At 44.2% G+C, this 17,075-nt stretch overlaps 1 protein-coding gene across 1 annotated transcript in view; it reads left to right on the top strand.

Moving 5' to 3' along the window:
• Window positions 1-15,641, top strand: part of cnbd1 (cyclic nucleotide binding domain containing 1) — a 46,178-nt gene extending 30,537 nt beyond the window's left edge. The window contains exons 9-13 of the mRNA XM_071538117.1: window positions 9,697-9,809; window positions 11,914-12,064; window positions 12,516-12,583; window positions 13,847-13,906; window positions 15,483-15,641. Of these exons, the coding sequence (XP_071394218.1) occupies window positions 9,697-9,809; window positions 11,914-12,064; window positions 12,516-12,583; window positions 13,847-13,906; window positions 15,483-15,641 (551 nt within the window). The remainder of the gene's footprint in view (window positions 1-9,696; window positions 9,810-11,913; window positions 12,065-12,515; window positions 12,584-13,846; window positions 13,907-15,482) is intronic.
• Window positions 15,642-17,075: the final 1,434 nt, after the last annotated feature.

The following is a 17,075-nucleotide window of genomic DNA, read 5'->3' as shown; positions in this document are numbered from 1 at the left end:
TGTCTTATCAGCGTCTGCACCCGACAGGTGACTGACAGCAGGATGCACATGATTTCAGCCTAGACACACGCACACACTCACACACACACACACACACACACACACTCACACACACACACACACACACAACCACACACACACACCCACAGACACAGACGCTCACACACACACACACACACGCTAAATGAAGCTGTCTCTGTCTTAATCATTTCCTCTCATTTGTATGCAACGATCCAGGCCCTTGATTCAGAAAGGAAGAGAAAACGATGCGCGCGTGTGTGTGTGTGTATGTGTGTGTTTTTTGTGTGTGTGTGTGTGTGTGTTTGCCATGCTACATCTCACCTGTCAGAGTGCTGGGGTCTCCCTACAGGCACAAATAAGCCCAGCTGTGTGTTTGTGATTGCACAAGCAAATCTTCCCCCTCTCTGGTTGTGTGTGTGTGTGTGTGTGTGTGTATGTGAGTGAGAGAGGGAGAGAGCGTGTACACCCATACACTGTACACAAATTATTGTAGTTGAAATGGTTGCCTGGAGGGGATCACCTGAGGCGTGCAGAGATCAGTTCAGGGCTGTGTTTATGTGTGTGTGCTGACTTAACAGTTGGGTGTGTAGCGGGTGTTTGTGTATTTATGCATTTCACTCGAAAAAGGATAAGGAAGCTATATTTTTCCCTGCAGTTTTTTTTTACGCCAGGGAGTTTTACTGTAAAGTGACTCACTGTAAGTCAGTGTCGATACCCACATTTCACCAACATTACCCAGAATACTACTACCACCACCACAACTACTACTACTGCTAATACTAATAATAAACATTCATGTGTGCTTGCGTGGAATCTGAAATGCCACATTAGAATAAATTCAGGTTAAAGGTTTCCCATTGGCAGCCGGTGTAGGTTTGATAAATTATACAATAATTATGTCAAATCAATCAAACTGCATCATATCCATCATATCAGAGGAGGACAACGCTTACTGGTGCCATCATGGAGGTCCACTGGAGACTTGTCTCTGTACAAATAATGCCTAAATATGCTAAATAACAACTGGGCAAGTAAAAGAGAGATATCTGAAAAAGTGTGGTGTCGGTGTAGATCCGTTCAGTAACATAAGTGTAAGTGAATAGTCTGACAAGATTTATTTCCAAATGTAGGTTACTGTGACACAGTAAACTGTCTTGTGCTGGCTCCTTCTGCTACAAAGTACTACAAGTTAGAGCTTGAGAAGAGGTTATGGCGACCTTACACCAAACGACTTTTCAAGCGATTTCACTGTCGCAGACAAATTTCCACTGTCGGAATAAAATCATGAGAGTTTTGCTGGAGTTGTGGCGCGCTCCCGTCATCTCGATGGTTTGGTGTAAGCTGGTCAGAAAACTCAGTCCCAGCTGTCTTAAGTCAGTCTTTTTCTCGTCTTGACGTTCCGATAAAATCAAACATGTTTAATATTATCGGAAGCCTTTATATTATTTATTAGATTATTATTATTTTTATATTAGTCTTGGCTCATGCAAATAGTGAAGTTCAATGACGTGAACATTGTCAACAACCAATAGCTGCACTCTCTCCGAAGGAAAAAAAGTGGACAGAAATTGCTGTAGCCCTCGAAATCCCCGGTGAGTATGCTATATGCTATAGCTAGCTAGCTAACCACTGTCCCGAACGGGGCTACTTGCAAGCTAACGTTAGCTACTGTAATGTTTGCTATTAGCCTACGAGCTAACCGTACGTTTCAGCTGAAGATCGCTAGCTTCAATCATATAAATCTGGCTGCAGCGCTCCCTCTCTCCCTTTCTCTCATACATACACGTGTGTGTGCGTGTGTGTGTGTGTGTGTGTGTGTGTGTGTGCGTGTGCGTGTGTGTGTGTAGGAGGGGGATTTACTTTGTAGAGGTGTTCACAAGTCAGTCCATGTTTACAATCTATTGGAAAACTGAATAGTAGGGGTAGCCCTTTTCAAAGTCTTCTAGTGTATGGTAGGCAGTCTTTGCAAAATCTTATAGTCTGTGACTAAAACCTCAGTGACTTATGACACATTGTCTTTAGATGTGAGCTGGATGTGAGAGGGTGTCAGACTTTAGTCTTTTGAAAGTCTTTTCAAAGTCTTTTCAAAGTCTTCAAGTGTATGGTAGGCATAGTTAAACTAAAACTGTTGGATTTGCTAGCTCGCTAAATAACCAGTAAGCTAATTTCGCAAAGCAACCCATAATACCTGATGTTAACATACAACTATAGCCACTACTAGCACTAGCTTTTCCTTGTGTTAGCTGTGATATGTTAGCTAGTGTGCAAGTTTGATGCGTTTGCAACAGGACAGTGATAGTGTAGCTGGCCAGATACTATGGTTAGCTAGCTAACTAGCTGACATTATCTTAACACACAATTGATCACATGTATGCAAAAGTGAAATGCTGTTTCTAGTCAAAAACAGCACAGATGGAGGTAAATCCTGTTGAGACAACCAGGGCATACCTTTAGAAACACAAGAGCTGAGGACCTCCAACATGCCGCCAGAGCTTACGTCACCTGGAAGCCCTTATTTCACCCCGAGATATCTGCAGCAAACTAGAACCCACCGTGACTGATTTCCTGTCTTGGCCAGTCTTTAGGAATCAGGCAAGTGTCAGGGCTTTAGCTTTATACAGCAATAGATTGTCTAGATTTTAATGAAGTATTGATGTTTTATGAGAGGATGTGCGCAGGGATCAGAACGCTTTGGTCGGCGAGAGAGGCCTCCAGTAAGAGGGCGCAAAGGATTTACAAGTCTGTGCTGACAGTAGGCAGAAAAAGCTATGATCTCATCTATGGAGGTCTCCATGATGAGGAGTGGAACACACACACACACACACACACACACACACACACACACACACACACACACACACACACACTTCTCACGGTAGCTTGATACACACAGCTCTATTGTTTATAACTTTGGATGACCTCATTGGATCCACTGGACTGGACTGTGTGATGCTGCAGCTGCCACACACACGCACACACACACACACACACACACACACACACACACACACACACACACACACACACACACACAAACTTCACTAGACCTTTTGACAGGCCTGGTCAGATTCAGAGAGCAGCTTTGCTTTCCCACGCTTCCAAACTGGAGCAGACTGTACTGGAACCAGACACCGTGGAATATTGTAATACTGGACACACTATCGGAATATTGTGTCTCCCATCCAGACAGTCATGTTAGTCCAAAGACTCTGTTGGGGTTTTCTTCTACCTACACACACACACACGCATGTACATGTATACACCCATGTATACACACACACGCCTCACCGCCTGCCAGGTTGTTATGTTGGACTTCTACGCTCAGATGCAGTGCAGGCATTTTAATCCATCCCGCTTGATGGATTACATGTCCTCTGTGTGTAAATGGAGCGATCCGTTCACGGCGGCCGTGTAGTGAAAGACTTCGATCGATTCGCCATGCCTTCTGCCGTAATCCCGCGAAGACTCACTCCGGGGCGCGAGCTTTGCCGTTCCGTGGCAACGTGTTTTAATTGAGTGGGGCGGCTCGGCGTCATGGCGTCGCTCCCGACACCTTCGGGGGACGCAGGCGGTGAAGCTCGCGATCCAGCCGCGTATTGTAACCGCTCGCTATCGTTCCCGCTGAGCTATCAGTCGCGGCGCAGCGGTGTGTGTGTACGCTGATGTTACGCGATACGTCCTCCGGGAGTGAATTCATTTCCTCCGAAAGCCTGTGCGTTCGTTGGCACCGGGCCCCACCGTCTGAGAATTCTCAGCTGTCTGTCTTTTCCTTCTCCCTCCATCTCGCTCCTTGTTCCGCCGTTTCTCTCTTTCTCCGCGTGCTACGGCTCCACACTACATCATGGACTGATTATTGCTCCACTGGTCTCATTACTGTCAATGAGGGGCTCAAACAGGGTAATAGCTGCCTATTACTGGGCTATTAGAGAAGATGATTCGCCCCTTATTAGCCTTCTCTGCTCTGGAACCAGACAATCAATGAGCTGAGCTACAGTGTTTTTTGGCTGGACTGGCAACGAGATATATATACTTGAACCCACATACATGTATACTCCATACCCTGCACCCCCACACAGTCACGGACACACACACACACACCCCCTCACACACAAACCGTTGTGCAAACGTGAGAGTAATAACTTTAGTTGTCGCAACACACCAGTAAAAACATTGGTGTTAACTACAACCCATTAGCCTTGTGTCAATCACAAGGTTTCTGGGGTCCCAGAGCGTACATCACACTTAAGCCTGCAATTTGCAGTTAGTTATTAAACAGCTCTGCTACTTCCCCCGCTTTGTCTGTGTTGGTGTGAAATAGAAATTAGACAGTCTATGATATTGGGAAGCTGAGTGTCAGAGAACTTTGAACCTTAATCAGCCCTATGAGACCTACTTGTGATAAAGGGCTATATTAAGACTAGAGTAGACTACTAGCATGATTACTGAATGGCAGTGCAGTGGTAAAAAAAAACACCTATCTACTATTGAAGCATCTCATACAGTATTTCGAAGTGGACTTGGAGCCATGGCGGATGGTAATTTAATTTGGGCATCTTCATTCAGTGTGCTTTATGACTGTCTATAGTCACTTTTGGCAAAAAATGCATAAATTTAATAGAAAAGACTTCTATGGGAGGATAGAAAGACTTTGTTGGTCATTTGCTTGACTTAGAAGTATCCAGACATATAGGCAACTTTTCAGCATTACAAAAACAATGAATCCAAGTGTGAAAAGATCACACTTACTGTGATAAAGATTAAATATTTTTAACTGTGTAATATTAACTATCATCGACTCACACTGATATCATACCAGATGCAGCTACTGGGAATAGATGAGTGGGGAACTACCTGCTTTGTCATCTTAATGGCAAAGCCATGGGAAACTCAGTGAATCCTACTGACTCGATCAGTCTCAGTGAAAATTAGCTCACCGTGAGCTAAGATTCAGGACACTGATGATCTACACGGTTCGGATGGGAACCAGAAAACTCAACAGTAACAGTATCATGGAGCACAGAATCTGCGGCATGGCAATTTGAATGTTAATAAGCGTCACATATTTAATAGACACACCCTGATTATCCACACCTGTAGGCAAATTCAATAAAGCACATACTAGATGCTTCCAAAGCTCTATGACACAATGTTAATATAGTTCAGCACATAACATTTATTTCAAAAGTCTAACTTCTGAGTAGAGAAGGTGGTGGTTTGTGCTTTTATGAATTTCTTATGGGATAAATAATGAAAACGGCACGGTGGCAAATATACAAATGACCCGGGGATTCACATTCATTTATCGCAAAACGCTCCACTGCTTCGACCCATAACGTCACACCAAACCCCGCCGGTGAGTTTTGTGAAGGAGCGTTTGTTTTTCCCTCTTCGCTGCACGTATCTATGGCCACCTAGGAAACAAAGATTAGGAGGGGGAGAGCGAAATCCTCCCGCTAATATTTCACTTGTCAGCCGGAGAAGCCTGCTGCCCCTCACCTGTCCTCCCTGCACAGACCGACTGTGGAGGAGGACAGACGCATCTGGCTCGTTTCCCCCCGGTAAGTACACACACACACACACACACACACACACACACACACACACACACACAGGTGTTGGGTGGGCCAAGGTCTCGTCTGATGAAGTGTTTTTTTGTTATTCAGAAAGACAGTGATGAAATTAGACCTGGGGAACTCCCTTCGGTTCCTCCGCATTCTCCGTCTGACGTGGAAGAGTTGAGTTGGAGCGCTACACACACACACACACACACACACACACACACTTCACACACACACGCCAGGCTGATGGTCCCTGTTTGTGACACCCTGGGCTTCACACAGATAAGGTTTTAAAAACGGCCGTCAGCGCTGATGTACAGCCTCTCACCAAACCGTAAATCCACGCAACGCCTCACCTCCGCGACTCCATGCACAAATAATCCCTTCTGTGTAGGGGCCCATGCCAAAACTAAAGATTACCTCTGTCATTCTAGTGTCTCTCCCTCTCTCTCTCTCTCTGACTCTCTCAACCACTCTTTCCCTCCCTCCCTCCCTCTTTGTCTATTTCCCTGGACTGACACGCCACCTTTCTTCGCTTTTATTTTATCAGCTGAGAGGCATTTGTCAATATTTTCCACCGAGATGGCTTCTGTTGCTATGGGATTTAATGGGAGTGCAGCGTCTTGATAGTATGTGGTCACGGGGCGGTGGGAACACGTGTTGAAACTAGCCAAGTTCCCAGCCTCCCTCTGTTGCTCGCTCTCACACATTCGCACACTCATACGCTTTGAGTTTAAAAGCTTTCCCAGGCACAAATACACACACACACACACACACACACACACACACACACACACAATTTGATTTCAGTTTCGGTTCTGTTTAAAACAAAATCCTGTCGTTATTGAGCTTTTCACTTGTCTCTCTTCTCTACGGATCTCTGCTGCACTCCAGCATTTTCAAAATTACACTGATCAGTCGCTACGAATCAATTAGCTGATATGGGGCGCCACAAATGGCAAAATTAAAAGACTAGCAGACAATGCAAATGGCACTACAAAATGTATTTGTTCCGAAACTTTGACCTTTTTCACATTTGTACAGCTTGTCACTGATTGGCTGAGAGGGTGACTGCATCATTTTGTCGGGGACGACATGATGATTACTGTTACCATGTTCCTCTTGGGCCAACAATAGCATAGATCTTTCCGGTGCAGAGCTAAAGCAGATTGGAACGGACAATGGAGTCTGTGACTCAGGCTTAAGAGTCCATACAGGATGAGGACTGGACACACAGGACCAGGACTGGATCTCCAGCCAGAGGTTCAGGGAGGAGCAGATAAGTGGAGACCACAAGAGTCAACTGTGAAGACACAAGGCTCCCAAACAAGACAGATGCAAAGTGTGCATGAAGTCATAGAAAATCCGAAATGTCATAAAACTTGAAAGCTGCACACCTCCAGTCTGTTGTGGAAATGTTAAAGCAGAATTACAAAGTGGGGCTGCAACAGGGAAGAGCGTCTCCTCCCCCTCAATTGAGATGCGTATGGGTATGGAGTGATGAATTGAAACTTCAGTGTTAAACACTTACACCAACCTTACATCTTTTGCCTAAATTTGGTATAAAGCATCACAGACTGGCCAGGATTCTGGATTCAGCACATTGTTGGTTAGTAAGTTTCTTAGTTGTTTCTTCCAGAGGTGTCGAGGCACGTCGCAGGGAAAATGCATTATACTCTGGGTGATTCAAACGGCTGCAACCATAAGGAGGGAAGAACAAACAGAGGATTAGGAGGAGGAGGCAGCACTAAACAACTGGCTGTTTAGTCTGGATTTAAGCACTGAGACTGTGTCTGATTCCCTAACCATAGCAGGCAGGCAGTAAGTGCTGCTCTGTATGATTAAGCCCTGCTGCCTGCACACTTCCTCTTTATATTTTACATTTAGCTGATGTTTCTATCCAGAGAGACATGAGCGCAACAGTAGAACAACACCAACAGAGTAAAAAAGAGTGCGAGGCACAGAGCCATTGTGCCCTGGCAATAGATATAACACTTCTAACACATTCTTCAGCACAAGAGCATATTAGAGCAAGTAGAAGAAGAAGATTGTTATGGAGAGTAAACAAGATCCTGTCACATTAGGACTCATGTAGACTGATACTGAGGTGCAGAAAACCAGTTACCTGTGTGTAGATGTATTGGGGGTAATGTGGCTGTTGTAGTGAGTTACATGACAGCAAACATTAGGTAAACTGCAATTGTATTAGCACGAATGTCTGGAAATAACCTTATTTGTTGTGGCATTACAGTGCTGTGTGAATATCTACAAAGCTTAAACCTAGTTTGCAAGTTCATCTACGATATGGAATCAAAATGCTTCTGTAATATCCAAGATCCTTACTGTGAATAAAATCTTAAGATCCTCATGTACAAACCCTACTGCCAAGGGACCTTCCAGAAAATCCTCTGTTCTTAAGATGTTATTGTACAGTTAGGCTGTTTCTGTGATTTTTGGCTGCCATAATGTTAGCAAAACAGTCACTCGCGATGGCCTCTTATTGGCGACATCTAGTACAGAGATTTTTTTCTAGATTAAGATCATGGATTTGGAACCGACCCCTAGAGGATTTTTAGAGTCCTTGTGGACAGACCTTTAGGCTTGTTAGAGTCTCATTTTCAAGGCTTTGATGATTCTTATAGATCTTTTATGCTAGCCACAAGACTTTTAAAGTCCTAACGGACAGTGACATCAGAGAGAATTTTTCCACTAAGTGACCGGTCTTCACAGAATTCCTTGACATACTGTTGGAAAGATGAGCACATAAGACAATAACGCTAGGAGGTGGAGGCAAGGAGGCCAGGATCAGACATTAATGGACTGGATCTGTGCACTGGATCCACAAATCCCGCATCACAAGACAATCAAAAACAGACAAACGGAGCTGGATAGCCAGCGGTTATTAGGCTAAATTAGTCGCCATAATCAGAGATTGCAGTATGATCATAGAATCTAAATCTGATTCGAGGACTTGCTGCGCATAACATTGTGTGCATGCATATTCATGTATGTGTCCTTATAATCATGCATCTACACTGCCAAGGCAAAAAGTGGAGGCTAAAGCATTCTGTGTGTATTTGAATGACACAGGAGCCCACACACCTCACTGGTTATTGTCAGTTTTCATTGTCGGATTCCTGCCTCACACTACAGGAGCCTGTCGAATTGTTCAGGTGCGAGTCGTGAAAAACCCAAACCGCCCCAACTGCCTCAAATCTGCTGAGTCGGCACTCAGGCCCGTGTTGAAATGCAGTCGTGATAGCCAAATTGGACCTAAAACCAGGCTACGGGTGGGCGGTTTGACCCTGGCGTTTCGATCGGACAACAGTCTTGAAGCATTTTCCTAACTAGGATTAAAGACTCGGGAGATACTGAGCTCGGCCGTGTTGCAAAGGTGAAAGAGAGCAGCCGAGGAAATGCTGTTTGTGTGACTGCTGAATGACAGGTGTGAATATAAAGCGACACCCAGCTCTTCTTATTCCACATCATAAAGGACAACACCGCTGACAGGAAGAAGTGACGCGTCAGACAGGAGACGTCTGTACATTTTCTGGGCTTCTTGACAGTTTCGAGGAAGGAAATGTGCCATTAACAAGTGGTTGGCCCCTAGGGGAGCTGCAGGGCTTGTGTGTGTTAGCGGGATTTTAGGGCTGCGTGGAGCCGGGTATTGTCTGCACCACAATAAAAACCAATGTTATCGCTGGAGATGATGGCACCAAAAGGCAGCAGGTAACAGCAATGCAGGTAAACTCTGGTGGATGTCATATTTGACTTTTGGGCATGCCAAGTGGTTGTTGTATAGCTGAACTGATCCTCTCTCTCTTTCTCTCTCTCTCTCCCTCATCAATATGCCCTCATCAACACCACCCACTTGTTCCACATACACACTCCTACACACACTTTACCACTTACTGTTGGCTGACTCACAGCCCCTTCAGAACTCCGCTAGAACATCCTCTGCTCCGAACCGTGACACACGAGAGCAGTCAACGCAGGAATTAGATCAGATCTTCATTTGCATCGCACAGAAACTCGACAAAGTTTCTCTCTCGTGAAGTGACGCTGGTTTGTTTCTCTCTGTCCATCTGTCTATCTGGCTCTCTGGCTCTCTGCTCAGTGCTGGTGAAGGAAGGCAAGGTGTCTCCGTTCGTGGGTTTGGTCCGGGAGGGCCAGTGTCACATCGTGCAGAGCATCGGCGCTCTGATGAGGACGGCCCAGGGCGACCAGAGGGTCAGGAGCCTGGAGAGCAAGGTGACAAAAGCCAGTCGTTACATTTGTTGTCGCCTCGAAGTATCAGACACACATACATCTGAAATACATCTAAAAACTATGATTATCCCCTGATTTGTTTATAGCATAATTGGTCCTATCAGTTGCCACGGGTTCACACTGATCTAGCATAGATGACTTTCTCTGGGTGAAAATATTCCCACTACTTTGATTTTATCCAGTACAAAGATGACAAGATTGGACATCAACACTGTTTGGTTTCCCTGGTCGTTCACACAGAAACACACAGAACAGGCAATTGAGTTATCCTGATTTTTGTAGGTAATAGAGGAGGCAGTCACCAGTTCTGCAGTTGTAATGGAAAAGTAACATAAGTAGTGTAATGAAATACTGCTTCCATGGAGTAATAAGTATTGACATTACTTCTGAAATGAGTAACAAATGATGAGTAATATTTTTTTTTTGAGTAATGGGGCAAACACTGCCTTCCAGCTGCTGGAAACCACACTACTTTATGTTCACTGATTTGGTCCGATTGTCACCATTGGTGTTACAGTGATAGCAGTGAGAAATACTAATGTGATTGGCTACTGCCCAAAAATTCAGTTGCTCACAGCAATTCACATTGGCTCACTTCTCGCAGGTCACGGAAGATGAACGCACTTCTGGTAACAAGTTGCTTGGTTTGTGAACTAGAACTTTACCATTTTATTTGTTAGCCAGATTAATTATGGCTGAATATGTTTTCTTATGAATAATTGGTAATCAGTGGATGTTAGTGCCAGCTTGAAGTGTTTTTGCAGTATCATTGAAGTTTTGACTGGGGGGAGGTCAAGATATAGCCACCAATTGAATTCTCCATTCTGCATGTACGTTTTGTTGACATGGCATTTCTGCATCTGTTAAGAAATGACTCAACAGCTTCAGGGTCTGCAAGGAAACCTGCCAACCACACCAACAAGAATTTCATTAGTATGGCTTTCAATTGAGAGTTTTAGTGTCCCATGATGGTTTAAATTTTATTCTTGTAATTAGAATTTAGGTTTAGGTTCCAACAACAAAGCCTGTCAGGAAAAAAACAGACTGAAAACAGAAATAAATCCTGATAGACTAAATTTGATTCTAGACAGGTTTCAAGGCTTTCCCAACCTGCCAAGAATAAAATTCTGGGGGAAGTATGTTGGTAATTTTTCTTAACTCTTTTGGGCATGAAAATTGTCAGATTTTAAGATGTTGAATATTGGCACAAAATATGTGCTGTTAGCAGCTTCAGTCCAAAAACAGCTGTATTGCTGCTGCCTTCAAAATCCCATGATGGTCAAACCCTGTGACAACAATGTCACTGGAAGAACAGACAAGTGTTGCTGGAAAGTCGATGGAAATACAAGGCTGGCCCAGCTTTTTGGGGACTAATGTTATATGCTAATATAATAATATAAATTAGGTTAATTAAAATAACTAATATCACTATCAACCTCTTATCACATTCTGACTGTCATGTTTTAAAGATGATGTGATCCTAATGATTATATTTTTAATTCCATTTCATCTAATTTGTTCATTTTGATAAAAAAAACCAGTCTGAATTGGTGAGAGTGGGCCAGTGAGGTGGTCATCAGCTTAAATATTCAAATGAATATATTTTACATTTAATTCAGTGTTGTAAGCCTATCATTATTATTATTATTATTATTATAATCAGTTGTTTTTCTCTTCTAAATATTGGTATCAGTCTATAAGAAGAAGAAGAATGATTACAACAAGAACAAATGAGGGATGCATTGACCTCTTATGTTTACAGTGTGTTTGCTTGAGGTGTGAACACAGAATATAACACACCCACACAAAACAGAGGTGTTAGAATTGAGGTGAACTCAGCTGAGTTCATTCCTCGCTCTAAAGACCAGAAACACAAGATTGTGTCAATTACAGTATATTACCTTAAGCAACATAGGAAGAGAGGGATACAGGAGACAAAATGATGGTGTCATTCCATCTGGAGTAATGGGACGGTTACACCTTCCCCGCTCTCGTTTAACCTCAGCGGAGGTTTAATTAAGATGAATCGGAGATGTTGGTTTCACCTTGGCTGATAATGTTCCAGGGCGGCAGGATGCAGTTTGTGGTGGTCGGCCAGCTCGGGGCGACAGACTCGTTCGGAGAGGTCAGCGTCCTCCGGGACCAGCCCTCCCCCTGCAGCATCGTCACGGCAACCGAGGCGCAGATCGGCGTCATCCTACCGGACGATGTGAAAGGTGTGCGGTCCCACCCGTGATCATATTCATCATTATCAGTGAATCAGGCTCGCACAGAATGTTTAGTTTATACGCTACAGATGAAGAGGAGAGAAAGCAAATGACCAGGAAAGTACTCAAACCTGTCTTTGACCAATCACAAAGCAGGATGGTGCTCAAGTGTCGGTGCTCAAACTCAAGTGGGCTTGACAGGAAGGGTCTGCTTAGGTCGGCTTCCGTGGAAAGTCAAATAAACAGTGACAGAGCTGATGTCTTTGAAAAGGGAGTTGAGCAGAAACGCGAGGTGTGAGCGGGCAGTGGCTGAGTGGAAACAATGACGGGTGGGAGAGAGTGGAAGGATGTTGAGTTTAGCATTACGATCTTCCTATCGTTCAGTGCGATGACTCTTAGGACCTGCAGTAGATTTCAATCACTGCTGATTTATTTGTCTTCTCATGTGTTCTTTGTGCAGAGCTGGATCCTGTGACCATATCTCTGATGTTACAGTCGACCAAGGCCACCTATGGGAAAATGACTCAGGTATAGCCTAACACTGTGTAACTGTAGTGCAGTGTATCTTTCTGTCCAAGTCATTTTTTATTTTCTGTATATAGCACAGATACACTGCGCTGTACAAAAGATTGCTCTTTACTTTTTAATGTAAGAAAAACCACAAACATAAACACAAAGCAAGAACATAAAAGCGACACATGCAAAGGGAGGTCAATAACAATTAATAAAAGATTATTACCTAAAAGCAAGTCTGTATGAAATGGTTTTCAGTGATTTAAAAGCTGATTCAGCGAGCATAAGCTCCTCAGGCAGGTCGATCCAAAGTCTAGGTCGCCTGATGGTTTAGAACTGATGCCTCTTTTTTTTAATCTAGACTCTGAAACAGCCAATTGGAACTTCTTGTTTTTAATGTAGACTTTGGATCAGCCAATAGCAACCTGCCTGAGGACCTCAGAATGTGATCCGGCTCACATTGGGTTAAAAGGTCTGTGATGTAGCTTGGTGCCAGACTCATCCGTGTCTTAAATGTGATCCGTGATCTTGTCTTTTTGCCTTAGTAAGATCCTCGCGGCTTCATCCTGTACAGGCTGCAGACATGAGAGGGGAAGGGCAGGGGATACAGTTGAGAGTCGCAGCAGTCTCAATGAGAAGAGATGAAAGCATCGATGGCTTTTTCTGGATAAAAATAGCTTAATGTGCGGTGTGGGGTAGCGCCAGCGGGCAAAACACACACAAGGACACAAGGCTGTCAACAAAAAAAAAAACCCTCGCCGGGTGCTTTATTTTGAGCAAAAATGAAGGAATGAAGAAGGTAGAGGAGTGTAGCCGGAGTGTAGAGTCGGAGCGGGGCGGACTTGACAGTTTGAAATATTCTTCAAGTAAACAAACAAGAAGGTAGAAACAAGATTGCATCAGAAATGTTGACATAAATTTCTCACTGCTGGCTTTAAATTGTCAGACAGAGTATCTAATTCATGGTGAATCCATTTATGACATACCCATAAGTAATACCAATGGCTTTTATTCTTTATGCACCACTCTCAAAGAACTTTGTCCAAACCACAGTCAATTCATCATATACCTGGAAAATGTGCTTGTGATTGCATTGCTCACCTTCTAGATCTCGGCTTTTGTACAATTCCAGGCAGAGGCTTTGATTGCTGCTGATGTTATTTATTTTAGCACAGTATACATTCACAGCACTAAGACCCGCTCGTGTGTTCTTGTTTGAAGTCTCATATTGTTGCACTGTTTCATGTGTTTTTGGTGTCTCCCCGTCTTCTTCTCCAGGAGCAGATCAGCCGGGAGTACTTGAGGCAGCAAAGGGCCAAGGAGTGGGAACGCACCAAGGTACCGAACAACCTACAGCTGTCAGAAATGACAGCAATGACTAGGATCTGATATTATTACTGCGCACTTTGGGGGACTCATTTAAATCCGCTCTGCCCTACATCGCATTTTAACTGGCAGGAAATCCCAAATGGTCGCACGTAAAAGCTTGAATGAGTAGTTTGCATGCCCCCTTCCTTCTTGAGAACGTTTGCCCATGTCTAGCGTACCTACCTGCTTTGTGCATGTGTGTGTGTGTGTGTGAACTGGGGCGAGTACATCATCATCACTGTGCCTGGTCTAAAGCAGGCACAAATGCTGGCTTCCTTTGATAGTTAGCAGAGCTCACTAATTCCCTGCCAGCAGCCCCAGTGGTTTCTCTTTGTTTTCTACCCAACGTCTTTCTCCACGTGTCTCGCTTTCTCTCCCTCTGCTCTCCCTCTCACTGCTCTCCCTCCCTCTTCTCTCTGTTTGCGGTCGTGTCATGTCAGATGTGCGTTGGGCCTCTGCCAGCTTCCCCGAAGACGATTACGCCAGTGTGCGCTGCGCTCCGTCATCGCCGTGGCTGAAATCCTGACTTGGGGGGAAGAGAATTCATTGCGGTCCGGTCCATAACCGGTCCGGTGCAGTCCGCTCGCGGGACTCTCGCGGTCTCCCTCGTCCTGCTTGCACAGCTTGAGTGTAATCAGACTAATAGACACACAGATAGGCAAACAGGTAGGACAAGTCGACAGGCAGGAGGACAGATAGACGGTGAATTCGGAGACAGAGTGGCAGGCGAGCAGATGTGCACACAAACAGAAAAGACAGCGTTAGACAGATATATGGGACCAGTATTAGCCTTTTATTAAATATCGGATATCAGTCAGTTTCAATGCCGTCCATCTGTGATATGATGGTTCCTCCCTGACTACAGTATTATTATTTTTATATCAGATGTCTGACCAGAGAAATCATTCCAGTGAGCTGTTACTCAACTGTCTATTGAACCTGTCTTAAGGAGCTGCTTACCCACCTAAAACTATTTCATCAGTCTGGGTTTCAGTGGAGAGTTTTAGTGTCCCATGATGCTCTAAATGCTGTGTCAGAGGCTTTTCCACCCTGACAAGAATCCAGTTCTGGGGGAAACACTGAATCCCTTTGATTGTTTGGGCATTTTTGGTCAAATTTGATCAAAATAAACCTTGAATGTCAGCAGCTTCAAGTCAAATACATCTGCATCGTTGTGGCCTTCAAAAACCCATATCAGTCAAACCCTACAAAAAAAAAAGCTACAAATCAGCAGTTCCACTAGGCTCAGTATATATGAAATCCCAGAGTCTTACCCTCCTTAAATAATCTAAAAACATTGAATATTAGCACAAAATATCAGCTAACAATCATATCATCAATACAAAACAAAACAATCAATCAAAAAATATTAGTATTGGCCTTCAAAAACCCATGAGTCCAAACCTCGAAACAAGCGTACGCAAACATCTGTCCCTCTCCCAGTGCCTCGGAAACTTTTCCCAACGTCCCACATCTCTTCGAGGATTTGTCTTGGCCACCGCCGTAGAGTTAATTTTCTCTTTTGGCCATCAGAAACCTCGTCCAGCCTGGCCTGCCAGAGGAGGCCGAGTCCAGCTGTCGGACTCCATCGCGGCCCGGTGTCGTGGCCTCCACCCAGGATCCCACCCGTGACCCGAGGCCCCCCGAGGCCCCTTCCTGTCAGGGTTTGGTGGGAACCAGTGTTGGCAGCATGAACCTGTACTAGTCAGTGAGAGAGAGAGGTCCAAGTTTACACAAGTACAACTTAAATGATGTCCAAAAATAAGCGGAGCCCACTGGAAGAAATCGAAGCGTTGATCTCCCAGTGATCGTTAGAATTGAAACATTGATCTTTATTATGAATGGCAAACCAGGGATTCAATGTTTTCAAAGCACCCGGAGTTCAAACTGCTGCTGTCACAGGTGTCAGTGAAGGAAGAGAAGGCAAAGCATGAGCAAAAATCTTCAAAAGTTGGATTTACTACAAGAAGTGATTGATGCAATAAGGTCAGCGGAGTTCAGCAACAAGCTTCTTCTAGAAACAGAGGACAAACTTTCTGAAGTGCAAGAAACATGCTGCTGACAGGACAGCTGGAGGAAGAAGTGAAGAAGAAGCTGTTGCTGAGGCTGAAGTGAAGGTCAAACACGCACTCTGGGACACACATCTGAACTGAATATATTCAGTTCGGTTATTATCGTCATTTCAGGAACTGCAGGCTGATAGCTTAACCACTTGGTAGACGTATCTGCTGTTATTCCCATCACTGCCGAGTATATCTTGTAGAGCGAGCGTTTACTGCTTGATACATCACTGAGAAGAGTATTTCTGTGAGCTGCAACACTAGCCGAGCCGGCGGCGGCGGCAAGTCAGCTGTTTCCGTTCGGCTTGGCAGGCGGTTCAGAGCTAATCTAATAAGCAGTACCCTTATGTGCTATCTCGCTAATGCAGAAACGCCATCTCTGACAGTTTTGTGAAAATATGGAAATGAATAAACACTTTAATTAATAGCCGGGGCCGCAGCGTGAGATCCACTCACTGGGATAATTACAAAATAAAAGTTGATCAGAGGGTTGAGCTTTGAACTTGAGCGTAAGTGTTGGAGATGCATGGGATTTTATAATACATCTGTTTTAAAAGTGACAGCACCGGAATTCAATAGTTCATTTCTCTAAATACACAAAAAAGCAAATTTAGAAGATGTTTTTTCTGCTATAGCAAAAACTGAGGTACACACTGAACCATAATTCCTATGAAGCTTTCCAAGCAGTATGCTCGCACATGTGCGCACACACTCATTAACAAAAGTCAATTGTATGTTTTGTGGCCTTATGTTTCATATCCAGACTAAGAGCTTGTGTTTTTGGGGGGATCTTACTGGGAGAGCAAAACCAATGTGGCTTTAACCAATTGGACCCATCCACTGAATGTTCCTTAATATCTATTTTTGGTAAATCCCAGAACTGGAGTCTGGCAACCCTAAAAAAAGAGACCTGATTTAGGAGTTTCCAACATATTGGGGAGAAAAGAGGGTGAATCTCTGCTATAAATCATGTCTAATTTCTATGCTGCTCACTAATCTGGGCTGACTGTGTAATTTTGGGATATTAGCGCTCGCGTCATGGACAGCCTAAACATGGGTTGCTGTTTTTGTCTGCGTGT

This window comes from Centroberyx affinis, unplaced genomic scaffold (assembly GCF_046629955.1).
Source record: "Centroberyx affinis isolate AG114_WGS23_722 - 3 ecotype Tasmania unplaced genomic scaffold, CSIRO-AGI_Caff_v1 ptg000194l_1, whole genome shotgun sequence".
Taxonomy (NCBI): Eukaryota; Metazoa; Chordata; class Actinopteri; order Beryciformes; family Berycidae; genus Centroberyx; species Centroberyx affinis.
This window is presented reverse-complemented; position numbering and strand designations above follow the sequence as displayed.